At 39.2% G+C, this 17,784-nt stretch overlaps 1 protein-coding gene across 2 annotated transcripts in view; it reads right to left on the reverse strand.

Annotated features, from left to right (window-relative positions):
* Positions 1 to 6,708: 6,708 nt before the first annotated feature.
* The window catches only part of LNPEP (leucyl and cystinyl aminopeptidase), a 102,819-nt gene continuing 91,743 nt past the window's right edge, over positions 6,709 to 17,784 (reverse strand). For both annotated transcript variants that reach the window (XM_032335681.1, XM_032335682.1), the window contains exons 15-18: positions 17,487 to 17,648; positions 15,108 to 15,248; positions 14,334 to 14,415; positions 6,709 to 13,484 (exon numbers count right to left, since the gene is read on the reverse strand). In XM_032335681.1, coding sequence (XP_032191572.1) covers positions 13,353 to 13,484; positions 14,334 to 14,415; positions 15,108 to 15,248; positions 17,487 to 17,648 — 517 coding nt within the window. In that variant the 3' untranslated portion in view covers positions 6,709 to 13,352. The remainder of the gene's footprint in view (positions 13,485 to 14,333; positions 14,416 to 15,107; positions 15,249 to 17,486; positions 17,649 to 17,784) is intronic.

Genomic DNA, 17,784 nt, shown 5'->3' on the forward strand with positions numbered 1-17,784 from the left:
CCCCTCACCATTGTTAACCACCGCTTTCTCCTCCTTGGGGTCTCCCGTGGGGGTGACAGAGGTCTGTCTGAATCTCTGTCTGCCCTTAGCATCTCCTACCAGAGAAAGGTTACTTCATTGAAACCCACTTACTTCAAACATGCACAAAAGGGTATGTGGATGAGGTATATGGATGTTAACGTCTGTATACCGACGCTTTGGAGATTGTAGTAGATCGTTCTTGTTGTTGAGTTTGCTTTTTTAAAGATCTTATTTATTTATTTGACATAGAGAGAGAACACAAGCAGGGGGAGAGGCAAAGGGAGAGGCAGGCTCCCCACTGAGCAAGGAGACTGATGTGGGCTCGATTCCAGGATCCTGGGATCATGACCTGAGCCAAAGGCAGACGCTTAATCGACTGAGCCATCCAGGCACCCCCACATTGTTGAGTTTAAAGGTTAAAATACTAGGGTAGTTTTTAGCTCCATACTCTACATTAAAATAATCAAACACCTCTTTCAATAGTGAATTCTACTACTCTTGTTTCCAAGGAAATGGTATCCTGCAGGCCAATGCATGTAATTTGTGTCAAAGGCAACACAAACTTTTTCTAATACAAACACATATACAAATTCAACATATAATGTTATATTCTGGGGGTCTTTGCTAAGGCATAGCCTCTGGTGCCCTTACATTATCAGTAAAAGGAGGGAATTAGACTATGTCATATGGGAGGTTTTCTCTAGCACGGAGATCTTTCTTTTTTTTTTTTTTTTTAAGATTTTATTTATTTATTTGACAGAGAGAGAGAGAGAGAACACAAGTAGGCAGAGCAGCAGGCAGAGAGAGAGGGGGAAGCAGGCTCCCCGCTGAGCAGAGAGCCCGGTGTGGGACTTGATCCCAGGACCCTGAGATCATGACCTGAACTGAGGGCAGAGGCTTAATGACTCAGCCACCCAGGTGTCCCATGAAGAGAGATCTTAACACATTTGGCCAATTTCTCTGCCACATGCTAAGTTGTACCATAGATTTTCTGGCTAGAACTAAGACTTGTATATGCTTAATTCTTTTGCATATTTAAGGCAAATAAATCACTGAAAGGAAAAAAGAGTATTTACTGAGTACCTACAAAGTACCAGATTTATTTCCCATATACCTGTGCCTGCCTGATGTTATTCCTACAAAGTAGGTATTATTACCATTATTGCAGATTAGTCAATAATCAGGATTTTATTTCATACATATTTATAATTAACCAAATTCAGTGACAGGACATTATTTCAGTTGTGAAACCTATATAACTTCATGCTTTTTCTAATATACTATAATAATTCTCAAATCTGCATATCTATGGCTTACATTTAAGCCTCCTCCTCCTCCTCCTCCTCCCCCTCCTCCTCCTCCTCCTCCCCCTCCCCCTCCTCCTCCTCCTCCTTCTTCTTCTAGTATATATGCTGCCAAAGCGAGCACTATTTCTCTAATTTCCTAACTGGCAAGTTATATAACCTATTCAATTAAAAAAAAAAAACTCATTTCCATCTGGAACTGAGGGTATTAACATCTGTGTAGCCCAGAAAGCAGCAAAAAGTTTTATCAATATCAGTTGACATTTACTATCTAACTTTGATAATTATAGGCATTGTGCTATGTAATTTATAGATATTTTATTTATTGTTGAGGTGAACAACCTCATAAGGTGGGTAGTATCCCTGTTTCATTATTGGAGGAAACTGAGGCTTGTAGGAATTAAGTAACAAGTGGCAAATGACTGAACTGGGAATCGATTCCAGTCCTGATCGATGCTAGTCTATGTTCCATGGCCTTTCAAATATTTTAAATTTCTAGGAATCATTACCTTTTGCTACTATGTCAAAATAGTGACACTCCAAGAATTCAGCTTCAATTAAAAAATCACAAAGGGCTGGGGGGTGATGTAAATGAAGATAGAAGCAGCCACTACATGCCTCGGGCAGCCAGTGCACCAACCTGCTCGAAGCACCCTACACTCGCTACATTCACAGAGAAGGGTCACGTCAGCAGACACCAAACTGAAGGGCTCGCAGCTAGCCACAGCTGCTTCTAGACAAACAGCCTGTGAATAAGCAACACCTGGGTCAGCTAACTAGCCTTCCTAAGCTGACGTGGCTTCCTGTCTGCCCCTTCAGCAACATCACCTACTCTAACCCATTTTTTTGATCATTTTATTATGTTAATTACATTATGTTCTTCCTTTCAAAGAAGTAAGTAGGATATTAGGGGGAAAAAAGTTATTATACATATAAGCAAAGGTCCTGATTCTAATTTGGTTCAGCCAACAACAGAAATCACAATCACGTAACTGACTCAATGACTATCCCTAAGAAAGGTAATAAAAATGAAGACCAAGCAGAAAGCACTGGAAACATATTGCTAATTAGTGAAGGTGGGCGATAATGATGATTTAAAAGTGAGTTTTTTCTCTCTGGTAATAACACGTCTGTGGAGCATGTAAGTCAACTGTTCACCTCACAAGTTTTAGGAAGCCCTGGATGCTTGTGTGTGTGTGTGCACATGCGTGTGTGTGCTGCAGTGGGTGTGGGGGGCAGGTAGGGCTTTACGGTAAGAATTGAAGTAAAGCAAAAAGAAAATATAACCGAATCAAACTCTTCTATGCCATGAATCCTAAAAATGACTTAAAAAACTAAAGTTCTATTATTACTCTCATCAAAAAGTCCATTGAAATCAAAGTGCTCTTCTCTACATTTATAAAGGGTTTTAGTTCAACTGTTTTTGCAGTATCAATGAATAAAAAAGTATAAAAACTGTAACCAGTAGCTTTTGATCAAAACCTCCCCAACTCCTAAGAACCTTTCTCTAGCATATTATGATCTTTAGTTGAAGTATAGTTGACGACACAATGCTACATTAGTTTCAGATGTACAACATGACTCAACAGCTCTTCCTTAAGCTCCCCACAAGGACAGCTGCCATCTGCCTCCATACAACACTGTTACAATACCATTCACCATAATCCCTACGCTGTGCCTTTCATCCCAATGACATAGTCATTTCCTAACTGGAAGCCTGTACCTCCCATGCCCCTTCGCCCCTTTTGCCCATCCCCGTACCCCTCATCACTCTGGCAATCATCAGTTTGTTCTCTGTATTTATGGGTTTCTTTCTGCTTTGTTTTTAAGTTCCACATATGAGCAAAATCATATGGTATTTTGCAGTCTCATTTTGCTTAGCATAATAACCTCCAATTCATCATGTTGTTGCAAATGGCAAGATCTGATTCTTTTTTATGTCTGAATAATGTTCCAATATATATATATATATATATATGAAATCCATTCATCTACCGATGGGATACTTAGGTTCCTTCCATGTCTTGGCTATTGTAAATAATACTCCAATAAACATAGGGGTGCATATAGCTTTCAAATTAATGGTTTTTTTTTCCCTTTGGATAAATGACCAGTAGTAAAATTACTGGATCATATGGTAATTCTGTCTAATTTTATAAGGATCCTCCACACCATTTTCCAAAGTGGCTCCATCAGTTTACATTCCCACCAACAGTGCGTGAGGGTTCCTTTTTCTCCATATCCTTGTTGACACTTGAAATTTCCTGTCTTCTTGATATTAGCCATCCTGACAGATGCAAGGTGACTTATCATCGTGGTTTTCATTTGCATTTCTCTGACAATGAGTGCTGCTGATCATCTTTTCATGTGTCTGCTGGCCATCCATATTGTCTTCTTTTGAAAAATGTCTATTCAGATCTTCTGCCCATAATAATCAGATTATTTGTTTTTCTAGTGTTGAGTGGTGTAAGTCATTTATATATTTTGGATAGTTACCTCTTAACAGATCATTTGCAAATATCTTCCTCATTCAGTAGGTTGCCTTCACTTTGTTGATTCTCCAATATATATCATAAGAGATTCTTAAAAGGTATAGCTTCAAGATAGTTTTGTGTCCCAAGAAATAAGGTTTTGGGTAAGGGGATGATGAGACACTGTACTTGCCCTAAAATGCCCAACTTTAAGTCTTAACAACTACTTGTAAGAGAATATTGGTTCTAGTTACCCCATCTGGAAGGCTAAGAAATTTTTAATTGTCCCTCAAGACCACTCATGATGGGTTAGAAAGAGAAACTCTTAGTCGACCTGACCAGGAATGTTTAATGAATGAATGAATGAATAAATAAATAAATAAAATATATAGTTTTAATTAAAAAAAAAAAAACAACAACTCACCATCTCCCTTGAAAGCTGTGCACCCCCACTCCAATTATATGTGAATCACAGCAAGGGGGGGTTTCCTTGGTAACTTTCAGTGTCCTTTCACCTTCAAATTCAGATCGTGAATGATCTTTGGTTTCATTGGCATATGTCATTACACGTCTCATACAGAGTAAGGTACTTAACTATTACTGTATCAACTGGTATTGAGCATTCATAAGAAGCAGTTCAGTCTAAAAAGTAAATCATTGCCCTAGATAGAGCTCCTGTAACTGTTACTGAGTCCCCTGCTCCAAGCATCCACTGAAAGTTTTAATACCCACTGCATCACAGGAAAAATTTGGCAACATCTAGAGGCATTTTTCATTGTCACACTGGAGTTGCCATTAATTTGTATTTGCTATTTACATTAGAGGCTGAGGATGCTACTAGTCATTGGAGAAAGCACAGGACAGGCCCAAATATAAATAGTGTGAGTTTGAGAAATCTTGAGTTACAGGCAGTAGAGATACTGGGGTCCTAGTGGGGTAGAAACCAAATCATGCAACACAATGAGTATGGTCACTATCCTGGTAGAGCATGTAATCTGAGAAGATGCACCATTTTACATACCTAATTTTTTTTTCATCGAAATAGGCCACACATTTATATTTAAATACTTTTATTTTCATTTCACCAAAAAAAAAAAAAAAGCAACAGTGTTTGCAATTACACATGCCTTTCAGTCAGTGCTGGTCATATGCAAAACAAGTTATCAGAAATATAAAGAAAAATAAGCCTTTTCCCTTTACAAGTGACACAACACAATTTGCATATATATTATACATACTGTTTTCAAAATTTTCCACAAAAGACAGATTATGATACAAATTTAGAATTCCACCCACAAGCTCAAATTCAAAGAACTGGAGATCCACTTAGGTGTTTAAATACAAAAATGTAATACTTTTACAAGTTTCCAAGTAATTGCTTTTCAAAGTGTTTGAAAGAGACTACTCTTCATAGCAACATGGAACACTTGGCTTTAATCAAGACGGCTATAAGACTAAGTTTTGTCTCAGTATGAGTTTGCTGATTAATGCAAATGCTCCAATTATGCTATAATTATATATATATATATATATATATATATATATATATATATATATCTGTATGCACACACACACACACGTACACACACAAGTGTATTATGTACTGATGGTTTATACAGTGCAAATTCTGGAGCATTTCATTCAGCTAAGCCATGACCTTTACTTCTTTGAAGTATTTCAAATTAAGAACTGTTCAGAAATATCACTAATGACTACCATGACTAATTCCAAAAAGGTGCCCCTTTCTCACTTATTTATGATCAAAGTTACATGTGTCATGAACAAACTCTTATTTTTTTCTACAGCAGCAGGTATAAATAACAGCAAAGTATAGGCTAATTTTTGAACACTAGAACCTGAGAGTTTGATATGGTAAATGGTATCTTTTTGCAAATGTTCTAGGAGTCCTATCAACATTTCTAAAAAATATATATAATAAAATAATATGGCAAATCTTCAGCATTATATTCATAATAAACTGCAGAACAAACAAAGATTGCTCAGAAGCTTGAAAAAAAAAAAAAAAAAGCAAGGAAGGAAGGAAGGGAGGCAGAGAGGGAGCGAGAGACTTGACACATGCATTTTCTTTGATGCAGACAAACATGGAGTCCTAACATTTACCATGTGGTGGGTGAAGAGTCAGTACGACTCAAGAATGCTGAAAGTGAACACGCCAAGTCTGGATGTATGAAACACATGCAAAAACGTACAGCTGATGAGGCAACACGGGCTTACATTTTTAAGCGTACATGAGGGTAACATCTAATACCACAGGCGCTGAAGACAAAAAGAAAAAACAAAACAGGAATGGTCCAGCTAACGGAGAACTGAGGAGAGAGAAGCAGCCACACAGAAGAGCTCTGGGTAGTAAAGGGCCAACTTGCCCTACCATAGATGGGCGCTGAGGGAGGGCCTGTCCCCCAATTCGTTCTGGAATGATTTATTTTGGGGCCCATGCAGTTATTCACTAGAACTATGGCCATAACTCAAAACACTCATTCCAAAAATCAAAGTAAGTTGTATCGGTTACATAAGAACATGCTATCAATGGAACTACGGGAGACTTCTGTAGATAAGTCAGAATTCCAGGCCCCCCAAAGAAGCTACTCTCAAGGGTCTTCACACAAGTTCTAGGTAGCACTGTTATTACTGAAAGATTCATCAGCAAAGGCCTTTAAACCTACTTTGTACTTAGTATTGTCTTCTTGGCTTTCTGAACTCTCCAAAGTACAGGTCTCTTCTCACCATTTCCTTCAGTTTGACTCAACACAAGAAATGCTGAATCTGATTAGCTATCCTAAGTCAACCACAGCCAAGTGTCTTCTCTCAACTTCTTTGCTCTATACTTGTTGCCATGAGTTACACCACCCCATGCCTTTCAAGTCAGAGGGCAGGGATTCAGTGGGACTTGATTTTTTTTTTTAGATCCATGCACAACCCGGAAAGGGACTATGTATTAATGAAAAATAATGAAAAAAAAAAAAGATTAGATATGTGCTTATATACACTTACATTTTTAAAGGCATATATCCTAGAGAATAAAACAAAATAACCACAAAACAACAACTATACTTGGCACTGCTAAATGAAGAAATATGTGGGAAAGGAAGAAGCAATCTGTCAATTTATGAAACTGAATTTTCATTAGGTCCCAATAGAGATAGCAATGCAAAGAACTAAATACAAAACGAAACAAAAAAAACCCCACCCATATTAAGAATATTCCCCTGCCAAAAATATAACCCCTCCCAAAAAACCAAGTAAATAAGCAACACACAACTATTCTATTCACTATTGCCAACACAGGCAATAAGGGAAAGGGGAGAAGAGGAGATTTGTCATACACTGATCCTCAGTTTTCATCTTGTACCTATACATCACGCTAAGACTAGGTACAAAATCAGTAATAGGAAAACATTTATATACAGTTTTTAAAAGTTCATATCCTGTCCTTTTCCCCTCCCCGTAACCCACCCAAATCATCCTCCCCCTTAAAAAAGTCACCCCAAATTATAAAACTATTGCCCATGCAGGCAGTGAGGGAAGGGACGCAGAGGAGATTTATCATACGTATGGACCTCCATGTTTCATTATGTAACTACAAGTCCCACAAAGGACTGAGTACTAAGTGAAATAACACACAAAATGTAGCAAACATTTATATTCATTAAAAAAATTTTTACACACACACACATATGCGTGCGCACACACACACACAGAGTGTGTGTACACACTCTCTCTCTCTCTCTCTCTCTCTCACTCAGACTACACCCCCCCCCCCAAAAAAAAGAAACTAAACATCTATTCTTCTACCACTGCCGGCCAGGCAATGAGGGAAGGGGAGTAGGGGAGATTTTTCATAGAATCAATCTCAACTTTCGGTAAGTACCTAAATCGTCATGCAAAGATCTAGATTCAAAATGAAGTAAACACCAAAAAGAAGCAGAAACATTTATATACATTTAAAAAACCACCTATCTTACCTAATAAGCCCATTCCCCATTAAGAACTTCAAACACAAAAAACAAACACCAAGTCCTTCAGTATCCTCATACAGTCGTGCACAGGCTGTAAGGGAAGAGAGAACAGGTTTATCACGCCTCTGGATCTCGGCCTTTGCACTACGCTGCGTATCTACAAATCCAAACCAAAAAAAACCAGTTCAAAGTAAAAGACCAAAACAACCACCACCACCACCACAGCAGACGTATATGTACATCTTTTAAAATGTAAACCCAGAAATGCCCCCACCACCCTGCCAAAAAAAACCCCTCTAAACAACTATGCCGCTAGTCATTGCCCGGACAGGCAATAAGGGAAGGGGAGAAGAGGAGATTTTTTTCATAGAATGAACCTTGATTTTCATCATGTACCTAAATATCCATGGAAAGAGCTAGGTACAAGATGTTGTAACAGAAAAAAGGAACAAAAATATTTATATACATTTAAAAAAGTACATATCCCCACCCTCTCTGAGGAGGGAGGGGTAGAGTAAAAAAACTCATCTAGAACTACTCTAAAACTACTGCCCACAGAGGCAACAGTGGGAGGGGACAAGAGGCCACCGTCATACATTCAGACCTCCGTATCTCGTTAGGTACCCCCATGTCCAAGGAAGGGACGGGGTACAAATGGAGTAACACAATGTAGTAACGAACACTGTACATACAGTTTTCAAAAAAGTCTATATCCCGCCCTTAGTCCCTTCCCACCCCCAAGATCTCAAAAAAACCCAAACTACTTGAAAATTATTGCCTACATAGATAAAAAGGGAAAGGAAGAAGAGGAGATTGCTACACATCTAGAACTCCATGGTTCTTTAGGAACCTATGTGTCCAAGTGGAAGACTGGGTACAGAGAGAAGCACTATATAATAAGGAAGTAAACACACACACACAACACACACACACACACACACACACACACACACACACACACACACTTAAAGTATTTACCCCCAAACCCACAAAAGAACCCCTGAAACTAATTAACTACTCTACCAGCTATTGCCCACTTGGGCAATAAGGGAAGGGGACAAGAGGAGATTGTTATACATCCGGACCTCCGTGGTTCATTGGGTGACTTCCAGTTGGGATACCCAATGAAATAATACAACTTGGTAGTAAAAACAGGTATATACAGCATGTACACATCCCTTCCCCCCCCACCCCACCCCCCACCCCGCCAAACCCCACTCCAACAACTACTCTACTAGCTATTGCCCACTCAGGCAATAAGGGAAGGGGACAAGAGGAGAATGTCATACATCCGGACCTCCACGTCTCATTGCGTACTTTGACATCCTCTCAGGAGGAGGCAGTACGAAATGAATAAGTAATGTCAAGTAGTAGGAAGTCTATTTACATATAAGTACATACCCTGCTTTCTCCCACCCCGCAAAACAAAACAAAACATCAGCTACCACCCAAGAAGGCAATAAGGAAAAGGGCAAACAGGAAATCTGTCATACTCTGAACCTCAATTTCACTAAATATGTATGCACACATCCAAAAGAACATACATAAAGTGAAACATAAAGAAAGGGGCATAACACAGATATACATCTGAAAGGATGATACACAACCCCCACCCCACAAGACTAGATCCAAACAAGAGCAGTTACAACTAATCTGTAGTTACTGTCCATGCAAGCAACAAGGGAAGCGATACCTGGGCATCCATCAGACTTCCGGACTGCCACCGTTCATTAGGAAAATGAACCACGACAAAGACGAACAAAGTGCAAAATGAAATAACACCCACAAACAACAGCAAAAACATTCTGCATGGATTTTAAAAAGAACATACCCTGCTCTGCCCCCCACACCCCCAAGTATCACCATCAACTTCCAAAAAAGAAATACCAAGTAACTACTGGGCAGCTGTTGCCCACACAGGCAATATAGGAAGGGCAGAAGAGATTCTCACAGGACAGTATCTCACTCTTTATCAGAAGACAGTACACAGAATGAAGGAAAATAAAAGTAGATCAAAACCATGTATGTACATTCAAAAATTATATACCCCTTTCCCCGCCAAAAGCCACTCAAAGACATCAATCCACCGCTCTATGGGCTATTGCACATGCAGAAAAGGGAAAGGGAGGAGAGGAGATTTATCCCACGTGTGAACAGCCACTTCTCGTTCAGGACCTACTGCCAGTGCAGAGAATGAAGCACGAAAGAAAAGAATGCAAAAATTAGCAAAAATACACACATTCTTTTTTAAAAGTACAAACGGAAGTGTCAGAGTGGGGAGAGAAGAAGCTCTTTAGAAAGATTCATTGCAGTAAAAACCAAATAACAAAGGCAAAAGGGAGAAAAAGAGCTCTATCGGACCTATGGAATGCAGATCTCATTTTGCAAACTCCACCCAGGAAACGCTATCCTCGGCGAGATACGTGTCCTGGACTCCTACGCCTTCTCTGCATCCCCATGAAATGAAAGGGGGTGACATTAATACTCAGCAATCTGACCACACATTATGGGCCCAGGTGCTTTAGTTTGCATTGGCTTTTACAATACAACTCAGTAACAGGCTACCAGTAATCTGACAAATTCAGCACTTAACTTTCATTTCTTACTTTCCAGTATTCAGAAAGGACTCTGTTCGGTCCCCAGGGAGAATGACACAGCCCCAGAGCCTCTATATACCCAGAACTCCTCTGACAGCTCTTTTGTTCCTACAGAGGCTCAAGTACAATAAAACGAAAACATGAACTGCAAAGAGAATTAAGCGGAACCTGGGATGGAAAGAAGGTTCAGGAACACTCACACAATGGCAACACAGTTTCACTTACAGGGATTTCTAGAAAACGATGAGATGGGGACCGGCAGCTGGGGGTCCCTGCAGTTTAATGTATCCAATCTCTTGCTGATAAAGACCTTGGATGCCTTAGATTTCTACTTCATCTCCAAAGCACAAGTTTTTCTTCTACAATTCCAAATTCCCAACTTTACCTTTCTTAATCATCCAGCATAATGGGTGTCTTCTACTACGTTCAAGCAGCTCGTCCGTCTGCAATGAACATGAACACCCGACCGCGTCACGCTAGGCCTGGCGAGCCACAGGCGCACAGACGGGAGTTCTCAGAGACATCATGGCTAAGCCAAAGTGTGTGGGGGGGGCATAAAACTTCAAAAGCTACAGTTATGCCTGTTATGTCACATGTTCTACCTATTTCATAGCCTTATATTCCTGACTAAGGGTTGTTTTTGGAAGTGCCATAGAGATGGGTTAGCTTGACATTAAAAATTATGGAATTCTGTGGGAAACAGTGAGGTGAGGGCTACTCTAAGGGGAGGCCTACAAATAGAACTACAGCCAGCAGGGATCCCGCATTATGGCAATGAACAGACTGAGTACAAAGAAAGCAATGGATTACAAGGCAGCTCTTCTTTTAGCCCATGTTTTGATAAGGATTACTTAAACATTACCCTCTGCCCACACACACACATACACACACACTCAGGAAAAATGATATAATTCAAGATAAGATTTGCCATATGCAGAGTTAACACACATTACAGGAGCAATGGAAAGATGGGCAGGTATAACTGAAGAATCTTAACTAATGTTGAGAAGTAGCAAAATTTAAACTCTGTATCAAAGTGGAATTCAGTAATATAACATGGTAAAAAACCAGCAACCAAAAAACCCCTCAAAAGTTTAGTATTTTCCCCACTCTAAAAATATAAAAACACACTAACTTCCAATATCAACTAAACTATTATTCGTCTGCTGAGCACAAGAGGAATAAAGACCTACAATCACCCCAGTTTCCATAACACATCTTTAGAGGATTCTGCAATTCTCAGGATATAATATTTTGTACTCTGAACCAGAGGTAAATGTTTAGAAAAGACTAACTTGGGGAAAAACACACTAGGATTAAAGAAAGCTACCTTTTAGCTTGCCAGCATTTTAAATTTTGGTATATAAAAATATTTTCATAAAATAAAATATAATTTTATACACAATCCCACATATTTTCACTGTATACCTGCTAACTTAAAAAAAGGTGACCTTTCCCATTGATTCTCTGGAGTGTTTTAAGTGCTCACAAATGGGTATCTACCCTTTTTATGTACACAGAAGATGTTTTCAAACAAAATATTAAGTACTCAAAAATTATTAGGAAGAAAGCTTTTCCCCTAAGAATCAAAGAAACTCAACAATCTAGGTATTAAGTCTGCATAGCTCAAAAAATTCAAGTACAGTATTTCTCCTTTACAAGGAGTGAAAATGCCATACGATTTCAGAAATCTTCCCTTTCTTTCTTTCCTTGGCCATTCCTTTTAATCAGTTAGTTTGGCCATGATAGAAACAAAATAAAACAAAACAAATAAAACCCACTGATTTTTCAACTAAAGAAAAGTACTGTTTTGATAGTAGAAAAAATTCAAAGCCCACCATATTAAATCTGAATCAAGTTACTCCTATCCCATATTCTCTTTATTCCTTTAAGGTACTATGGTGAACTTCAAATAAAAATGTTCAATTTCACAAAGGCCCTATTTTAAAATATGCTTCTAATATATGCTACCATATAACATGAAAATCTACACAGGAGTATGACTGACAGAACAAGTGTCTATGATCAGGTAACATCAAAGGCAACCTAAACTAATTTTATTTTTAGTAACAGTGATAAAGTCATGATAAAAGACAACAGTACTAACAAAATGCTCGCCACACATGTAGACATATTCTTCTATAACACAAGGTATATCTATGGCAGGGAATGATAAAGGTGTACAGATTGGGAGAATATTGGAATTCATAAATAAAATAATTATAATTAAAGCTAGTTCAGTTTGAAACATTTTCCTAAAAGATGAAAAAATAAGTACTAGATATCTGGAAAATGTAATCTCTTATCCTTGTTACTTAGCTTTTCAGAACAACAAAAATTTAAAAATTCTGTAGCACCTGGCTGTTCTGCAGAAGAAAAAAAAATAGAAGCTATAGATCTTATTTAAAACTTTGTTTCGGAAAATAAAAGATTAATCAAAACCTCAAACCAAAGTAGATCTGCACACCTGAGATCAGTTTTCTAACAGTTGTAGGATTTGCAGACTTCGTTACCATAGTTTTTGAAGCTATGTTCTGTACCACACTCAAGGAACATCTATCATCTATCAATAGGCAGCAACAAGGCTGGCAAAGCAGCGCCCGCAGAGGCCGGCTCCCATGGTAGATCTTCCCTTGTTTTGCTGGGTCAGTACTTTCCGGATACTGAGAAACAGAACAGAACCAAAACAGACGTTCCCCCCCCCCATTTGTGTATCTTCAAAGTAGAAAAATTACTCACTGTTTTTGTAGATGTTGGCATATAGGTGAATATAATTTTGTAATAAATAACTATGTACTGCCCAAAGACAATTCAAGAAAGACAGATGAAAAACACAGACGGGCCCTGAGCGAACTAGAACTCCTAAAGACTGCAAACGACTCGGCAGCAATTCTGACTTCACCTTGGCTTTTTGCAAAAGCAGCAGAGCCCACGTTAACAAGCTCTCTGAATGGGCAACAAAATGGGACACAGTTGTGCATGCTACAACCACCATGTCAGAGTTTTGAGGTTCTTCTCCATCCAACGGATATTCAACTGGATGACTTCCAGAGCCTCCTGGACACAGCGAAGCCGAAAGGTTGCCTCTGACTGATTTTCAAAGAACGCCTGGACCTGTAAAAGTTGCACGGACAAGTATTTCAAAAGAACAGGAAATCATAGGTAACTCTGAATAAGTTTAATTGAGTCATGCCTACGCTGAGTTCTTGAAAGAAGTACAGAAGAGAAGGACTTTTTGTTTTATTTTATTTTAACTTTTAAAAGATTTTATTTATTTATTTGAGAGAGAGAGAGAGAAAGCAAGAGAGAGTACGAGCAAAGGGTGGGAGCAGGGAGAGGGAGAAGCAGACACCCCACTGAGCAGGGAGTCCGACGTGGGACTCAATCCCAGGACCTCGGGACCATGACCTGAGTGGAAGGCAGATGTGTAACCAACTGAGCCACCCAGGTCTCTCCAAGAAGTACTTTAATATTTGAAGTATTTACATCAATTCCTGATCACGTATGGTGAAATCTGAGGTAATTTTAAAAATGAATTGCCCTTAGTTCCACAAGCATGAATTTTTCCAGTTTAGAATAGGAAAAAAGAAAAAAAGCCAAGTAACAGTAAATGAAGTAGTCTAAAATTAGAATTAGTGCCCAGTTCTACCTTTGGAATGGAATTCTTTAAAACCATTTTATTACCACTTAAAAAGAGACTTGGCATATGCTGGTCTTAATTCAAAAAATGATCTGTATCAGGCAGATGCAGGAATACTGTTGAGAATGGAATCAGAAATCTTCCTCACCAGAATTTGTCCTCATTGCTGAGCCCCCACCCTCAACTTTTAGTAATCATCCCAGGGCAGAATTGCTGGCACTGACCAAGGCCAACAGAGAGAAGGGGCAGAAACTGGCATGACAAGGCACCATCTGACTTAGACTGAGCAGCCTAAGGGGAAAGGGTGACCCAATACAACCAACCTCAGACAAATGCGCCTTTGTTGAAAACAGGTGCGTCGACCCAGCAACAATACTTTGTATGGTATAGGACCCCAGATGAAACCTGAAGAAACACAAATACAAGAGCCAAAACAGCAAAAACATGAGGCAGCTGCTAGGAAGCAAAGTTCCTAAATGCAGAAGAATTACCTGACCATACATTACACAGGCCAAAGGCGGACTGGGAGTCCTGCTCCTGGGTAATGAAGCTCAGTAACTTGGCAGTAACCCTATACACATTCCCACTATCAGTGGCAAGGAAAGGTGGGCAGAAAAAGACAGGAGTTACGGATACCCAGATAAAATATTAATTCATTTATTTGATTCAAAAATCACACCTTACCCCAGAAATGCCATTACTACTTTGAAAGGAAAAAAAAAAAAAAAATCCTCCGCATGCTGTCTGGGTCGCTGTTGAGTTCTTATCCAATCCCCTGGCAATGAAGAGGTGTTTTTCAACACACATAACTAAACAGCTCTTCTGAAATAGTCAATAGCCACATGAAGCGAAGTGACCTAAGGGTCAAGCATGGCTGGGCTTAATCAGTACCGAATGGAGCACCACTGTCAAACGACTCACATTATGGGATTACATTTACAAGGGTGAAAATTTCTGGGTGTTTCAGTTAAACTGTCACTGAAGCATTTTTCCTCTCACAGCAGATCTTAAATCCTATGAATCAATACAACATTGGGAAGAGTTTCAAATGAAGAACTGGAGAATATGAAAAATTAGCAGTTATCTGAGAAACTTACTTCTGGACAAGCTTGCTCCAGTTCTCTTTGACAAAATCCCATGCCAGCAAGTGTCCAGGGAAGTGTCGGCCAACTGTTCTAATGATGAAAGACAGCTTTTGTGTTCGGATGGTATCGCCACTGAGGCTATTTTTCATTAACCTGAAGAGCAAAGCAGAGGTAGTTTCCAAAATAAGTATTCGTCATGAAGTGATCACTGAACTTAAAATCAGTGCCAGTCTCCTAATTAAGGTTCTGAAGCAATTCAAAGGATGTAAGTTTTGGGTTGGTCTAAGATTGATCCATACATTGAAAACTCGTCATTTTTTTTTACATGAAGGCAGAACTCACCAATAAGATAAGGACTTAAATATACTGTCACACAATAATAAAATAGTTCTTAATGTAGTTATGGACATTTAGGAAATAAATTCAAGTAGAACTTATTATAACTCTGAAGACTGGATTTTGTTGTTGTTGTTAAAAACCTTATTTGATATGAGTAGATAGGTACATCGGTACTCTTAAAAAACTGGGCTGTTTGATGTAAAAAAGCAAGAACATTTTAGAATATGCTTTTAATATTAATAGTTAACATTTATCGATACTTTATATGTACTAGATTATGTTCTAAATTCTTGACACAACAAGGCTTCAAACAGGGAATCATTACCTATCTCTACTTTACAGTTTAAGAAACTGAGGTTATTTAAATTGACACCAGGACACAGCTGATAAATACTAAAGCCTGGTAATTAAATAAATTGCAATTCTCATCTATCGTGCTAGAATATCTGTTTCTAGCAGGAAAACACATATCCCCAAAAGAATGCAGAACAATTTTTTTTTTAAAAGATTTTATTTATTTGACAGAGAGAGATCACAAGTAGGCAGAGAGGCAGGAAGAGAGAGAGGAGGAAGCAGGCTCCCCACTGAGCAGGAAGCCCCATGTGGGGCTCCATCCCAAGACCCTGAAATCACGACCTGAGCTGAAGGCAGGGACTTTAACCCCTCTGAGCCATGCCCCAGAACAATTTTTAATGGGAGGAAAACCCAAATGCCCACCAAGATGTGATGGATTAAATAACATGTGATAGAGCCATACTGTGGAATGGTGTGTAGCCATAAAAACAAATGAAATAAGCTTTATGAATGAACAAGGCAAATCTCAAAGACTGATCACTCACTACAAAGAATGTTACGGAACACCCGGTACAGTATAAACTATGCTCAGTATATAAATACACACACTGGGACAGATGCTGTTAACAGAGAGAAGAGAGTAAGGATGGTAGTGAGGGGTCATATGAGAGGTGCTTTCACATTTTATTCCGTTTCCTTAGGTACTGTTTAAGTATTTATACTGGGGGATTCATCAGTGTACTACTAGTTCAAGACAAAATTATTACTGTTTAAAAACAAAAACTTTTTTTTATTTGCTTGGGTCAGAGGCCGGCTGCTACTTAAAAAAAAAACAATGACTATAGTGCGTCCTCTGGAAAGTGGGTCTGGACAGGTGCTAAGAACACCTCTGGAACACTAGAAGGATTTACCTGAGCAAAAAACAATGAGAGCCACGTGCCTCTCCTTTCCTTCCCACTGCTGACTTTCAAGATACCTTCATATTTCTCCTGGTTACCTACAGCTCCTCTACCTGACACTGACTGTTCTTCCTGCCAGGAAACCTCACCTTCTTACTGCCTCTCTTACCCCATGTGAAACTACCACCTCTAGCCCTTCATCTGCTGGATATTAAAAAGGAGGAAAGGTCTGGGGCGCCTGGGTGGCTCTATTGGTTAAGCAACTGCCTTCGGCTCAGGTCATGATCCCAGAGTCCTGGAATCGAGTCCTACATTAGGCTTCCCGCTTAGGGGGGAGTCTCCTGCTCCCACTGCTTATGTACATTCTCTGTCAATTAAATAAATAAAATCTCTAAGAAAAAAAAAAAAAAAAAGGAAAGGTCTGACAAATTCACATGAATGTATAACCCATGGTTTTTACATGTTTTACTGAAGTGTCTGCATTTTTAAAATGATAGCTTGGATAGAGCAATGCCTTGACCAAAAAAAAAAAAAAAGGAAAGAAAGGAAAAAGCACTAACTAAAGAGAACATGCCAAGCAGATCAAAAAGTTCTTAAGCACAAAGGAGAAGGGAACTGTGATTTTTGGCATCTCCCAATCTCTTTTAGCAAAGCCCCTCCTGCCCATCCGTACAGATCCAGTCCCTGAGACGAAGCCCAACACATGTGGGCTCCACCACACACTGTCCAAGTCAAGGCTAGTCCACAAGTAAGGGCAGAAATAGGGAGATCCCAGAGAAAAGGAGCTCCCCAAGCCTAGGAGCACCATGCTTTTATGCTTTGGGTTTTTATGTATTATATTGCTTGGGTGGTTTCATACCAGTAAAGTTTCCGTACATCCTCTGAGCTGGCAAGAGCTTCAAGTATTTTATTCTTTTCTGCTTCGGAGTCTATAGAGACATACTTGCTTAACAGGAATGACCAGCCTTTCTCTGTTTTTGCTCCAACCTTGAACACAGTACTCATGACATCAGTAGGTAGGCTGTAAGAAAGGTACGAATATGAGAAAAACAAGGAAAGGCAAGGAATTGACTAGTGGTGGTTGTGGAGTCATAGCACATAACAGAAGAGTCTTTACAACTCATTGTCAAGAAAATATTTAACTCAGTGGGCAGCTA

The sequence above is a fragment of the Mustela erminea genome, chromosome 3 (assembly GCF_009829155.1).
Source record: "Mustela erminea isolate mMusErm1 chromosome 3, mMusErm1.Pri, whole genome shotgun sequence".
Taxonomy (NCBI): domain Eukaryota; kingdom Metazoa; phylum Chordata; class Mammalia; order Carnivora; family Mustelidae; genus Mustela; species Mustela erminea.